We start from the raw sequence: 5,000 nt of genomic DNA, 5'->3' as shown, positions 1-5,000 counted from the left end.
ATAACAATTACCCAATATTGAGCGTTTTTCTTCTTCTTCTTCTTCTTCTTCTTCTTCTTCTTCTTCTTCTTCTTCTTCTTCTTCTTCTTCTTCTTCTTCTTTTAGCTATCATGTGAAATATAAGAATTATTAAATAGCAATGTTTTTTACTTTATTAATGATCCGTTAAAGACTAACACTCATACATAAATATTTTGCTATACATGCCTTTATATAAACGTATATACTTTTTATATATATATATATATATATATGTATATATATATATACATATATATATATATATATATATGTATGTATACATATATATATATATATATATATGTGTGTGTTTGTGTGTGTGTGTATAAATATATATATATATATATATGTATATATATATATTTATATATATATATATATATATATATTTATATATATATATATATATATGTGTGTGTGTGTGTGTATATATAATTATATATGTATATATATATATATATATATATATAAAACACAGCTTAAGCTCCATTCGTCTGATTCTAGTTCGCAGTTTTAAGTTCTTTTATCATTGCATCTGCAATTTTACGGCTTGTCTTATTACCTTTGAGATGAAACACAGTTGAATTGGCTGACGGGACAGGTCTCTATACGAGTAGTCTGATTGAATTAAAATTATCAGAGATGGTGGGTTTTGGGTATAGTTTGTTGTGATTGGGCGATATAGCCTACTGGTTTTGGCAGGAGCGAAGATAGAAGAGGACGGTTGATTGCATGAAATAAATGTGTGTGAAGCAGACTCTCATAATGTAGAGAGCAAGTATTTTGAGATATTCACTTAATTCTGAATTTATACAATACCTCTTTAATCGACAAAATGTAGATATAAATATATAACTCAATTAAATACAATAATTTACCATTTAGAAGGAAAAACTATTTCAAATCGACAACGGAAAATCATGTTAGAGATTCAAAAACGTTTTTCCGTTTCTCTTGATAACTTCGTACTATTACATTCCACATCACACCCTAGTAAGAAAAGCAGATATTTTGGAAACAGTTAAAATATTATAATAGATCTTTCATATATGAACTATAAAAAGAGACTTAATTTAGCCCGTTCAACATAAGGGAAATTTGATGAAAACTTGAACATTTGACGTTCTACCGATACAACTACGTGATTAGGAAGATCATTTCACAACGTGGTCGCCAGTGGGAAAAAAAAAAAACTTCTAAAAAACTGCGTAGTATTGAGTCGCATGGTTGAGAAGGCTTGACTATTAGCATTAACTCCATACCTATTATTGCAAAGAGGAAGGTACTGTCCGGGAAGATCTGAAAGTGAAGGATGGTCAGAATTGTAAAAAAAAAAAAAGAAAAAAAATTCTTGTAACATGCATTTCAGGACTAAGAAATTCAAAAGGACCGTAAGTTCCTGTCCAACAAATTAAGAAGAGAATTAACAGCTGAAGACCAGACAGGAGAACAATATTCGAAAGAAGGTAGAATGAAAGAATTAAAACACTTCTTCCGAATTGATTGATCACCGAAAATCTTACAAGCCTTCTTATTACGCCAAGTTTCTCTACAATTGAAAAAGATAAAGGCTTAATGTGTTTTTCAAAAGTGAATTTGATATCAAGAATAGAAAATAAAAAATTTAGAGTCATGCAAGGTTAAAGAAACACTATTAAATCCGAGATCGGAAGTTGAGGAGCCACTGTCCTCGACCTACTTACAATCATACGTTGAGTTTTGTTAGGATTCAACTTTATGTGGCATATTTTGCACCAAGATCTAATTTAATCTAGATCTCTTTTAATGGATTCAGTAATCCCAGATACATATTCAGGAGATGGAGTTAATGCAGAGAGAGTAGCATCATCTGCATATGCCTCGAGCTTGTTTTCTAAGACAAACCATATGTCATGTGTATTTAGTATGAAAAGTAATGAACCAAGAGCCTTACCCTGACGAACACCAGATATCACATTATTATACTATGGTGCCCCTAAGCAGCAATTCTTTGCGATCTATTACTTGAAAATTCAATCATGCTGCTAATAGAAGACATACTAACTTCCAAATGTTTGAGACAGAAATCAATTGTCTCTGTATTATCACGGTCGAAGGCAGTACTTAAATAAAGGCTAATTATACGAACTTTCTAACCATAATCAAAGGACTTTTATACAGGATTGGAGGTTGTAAGAAAGTCATCACAAGCCACAAAGCCTTTACGAAAGCCAAATTCCTAACTTTCAGCAAACATGTTTAGACGTTTTGACAAAAGAAATAGAAAAAACTTTTGATAATATGAATGTTAAGGAAATTAGGTGGCAGTCAGCTATAGTCGAGCTACCACAAACGCATTTACATAATGGAGTAACATTGCCTCTTCTTGCTAGCTTGCGCAAAATAACATAAAACTGTGGAACTAACTTTCAGTCTTTATTGAAAAATACCATTGCGGTCTACAACTCCAAACGCATCAAAGTCAATCAAGAGAGCTTTCATTTCGCGAGATAGAAACCTAAACTGGTAAGTTTAGCCTTAATAAAACAAGAAATGGGAAAGATTGAGTTTCTCATTATTCTTCATACTGTCGAACACTTCAGCCAAAAAGGGTTGCCTTTTCCTTTACGAATTGAGTAACAGAACCAGCTGGTTTATATAAATGAGGAACTGTTAACTCTTCATCAAAGAGTGTAGATTTAAGGGTATCCCACCAATTATGTTGCTGGGTTATACCACTATGAGTTTCTCTCGTGGTTGAATTGTATTCCTTTTCAGTTGAAGTATAAACTCTCTGACCAGAAGCTCTAAGCTGAGTATAGTTATTCCGAGTCAAATGTGATCTATTATCCTTTCATAGCTGATTGGCCTCCTGCTTCTCTAAAAGGCACGACTACTTTTATTCTTGAACCAGGGTATGTCTTTCATTCTGTACCTTAGTAAATGGGAAAGGATACGCATATCAATTATGTTGACTAGATTCTCATTCAAATGAGAAAAAGGATCAACACTGCTATTTAAATAGCGACAATTCAAGTTAAAAAAAAAAAAATCCAGTCTGGTTAAGATTTTATATAAAACTTACATGACTCTGATACATCCTGGAAGGGCTGCTCAGTCCTCACTACTAATGAAATCAATGCCTGATCAGATGTCTCAACTGGAGAACCAACCTGATGTATTGTAACGCCAGCTGTCGGTGTATACAAGGTCCAAGCAGTTATTTGTGATTAGTTTCACTTACGATACGCTAGTAAGTTCGATCCAAGAGCAAAGTTCAAAGCTTTTGATCTTAGAAGAACGTAAATAGAATATATATATATATATATATATATATATGTATATATATATATATATATATATATATATTTTTATTTTTTTTATTTATAGATATCATTAAAATGAATTGATATACTTTCAATATCACAGACATAAACATGCATTCAAGATCAGTATTTCATTCAAAGAGACCTCTCCAATTAGAATGATGATGTATGCTCAGTATAATTTTGCATTGGACAGCTCTTTATCAGCATGAATCCCTTTTGAAAGTTTAATTTTGACAATTTCTAAGTGTATTAAGTACACATCTACACCCTCATTCACACACACAAACACACACACACACACATATATATATATATATATATAGGTGTGTGTGTGCGTGTGAATGTATTTATATATATATATACATATATATATATATATATATATATGGGACTGTGTGTATGTGTGTATTTGTATGTATTGGAAAGAGGAAGGATTAATGAGGTAGAATCATTTAAGTATTCCTGAACTATGATCTCGTATACAGCGTCTTTAGAATAAGAGTTGAGTGAAAGATTGAAAAAGGCAAATCAGACAATTGCCTGAAAGTACATATAAAAATCGGACTATATATCAGTTTAGTGAGATCGGTGTTACTCTATGGACACGCGTCATGGTATGACAATGAAAATATTTTCAATAGATAAAGTAGATTTGTGAACTAAGCCCTCAGATGGATATTAGGATTTAAATGGCGGGACAGGACTAAAAATGAATCCATAAGAGAGTTTACTCGAATGTCACATATGGATGAGATCATGATGATGGATAGATGGAGATGGTTTGAGCATGCTCTTCGCACTTATCAAGAGAGATTAGTTCACCTAACGTTCTTCTGGTCTTCGCAAGGCACTAGAAGAGTTAGAAGACCCAGGCTGACATGGCAGAGGGTTTTGAAGCATGAAGTAGGATATGATGAATGTAGAAGTATCGATTGAAAAGCTCAAGAAAGAGATGACTGGTGAAATATAACCGATGCTTCCCTTTCTCTCTCTCTCTCTCTCTCTCTCTCTCTCTCTCTTATATATATATATATATATATATATGTATATGTATATATATATATACATATATATATATATATATATGTGTGTGTGTGTATATATATATATATATATATGTATATATATATATATATATATGTATATATATATATATATATATAACAAATATGCACACACAAACCACCCGCCGATAAAAATACTCAAAACCAACCAAACACAACACGTAAGGTTAACATCTGATTTGTATGTCACCTGTAATCCAGAAAAAGTCTTCTTGATCTTCGGGATTTTCGTATCAGACACGGATTATGTTTTGCCTTTTTTATTCATGCAATAAATTCCTTTCTCGATATTTACTTTTTTTTATTCTTAGATTCATTCCTCGATTTCTTTGGTATTTTTCTTGAAACCTTTAACTTCTTCACTCAAGAAGTAATTGTAAATGGAATTTGTTGGTTGTATATGATAACCCTTTATTGTACTTTTTTCTTTTAATAATGCTAAGCAATTAATATGGCAATTACTTAGAGGTTTTAATAATTAAAAATTTGCTAATTACATTAAAATTCGATCAAAACAATTTTCTTTGTATATTTCCTAAATTATCTCTCTCTCTCTCTCTCTCTCTCTCTCTCTCTCTCTCCATGAAGGGAGGATCAGCTAGGGTCA

The 5,000-nt window shown here is 31.6% G+C and overlaps 1 protein-coding gene across 1 annotated transcript in view; it reads right to left on the bottom strand.

The window, feature by feature from the left end:
• The window catches only part of LOC137622410 (major centromere autoantigen B-like), a 56,964-nt gene that overhangs the window by 41,505 nt on the left and 10,459 nt on the right, over positions 1 to 5,000 (bottom strand). The window contains exons 3-4 of the mRNA XM_068353022.1: positions 2,630 to 2,812; positions 12 to 105 (exon numbers count right to left, since the gene is read on the bottom strand). Of these exons, the coding sequence (XP_068209123.1) occupies positions 12 to 105; positions 2,630 to 2,812 (277 nt within the window). The remainder of the gene's footprint in view (positions 1 to 11; positions 106 to 2,629; positions 2,813 to 5,000) is intronic.

The sequence above is a fragment of the Palaemon carinicauda genome, chromosome 29, assembly GCF_036898095.1.
Source record: "Palaemon carinicauda isolate YSFRI2023 chromosome 29, ASM3689809v2, whole genome shotgun sequence".
NCBI lineage: Eukaryota > Metazoa > Arthropoda > Malacostraca > Decapoda > Palaemonidae > Palaemon > Palaemon carinicauda.
The sequence above is the reverse complement of the archived record's forward strand: the minus strand, read 5'-3'. Positions and strand labels throughout refer to the sequence as shown.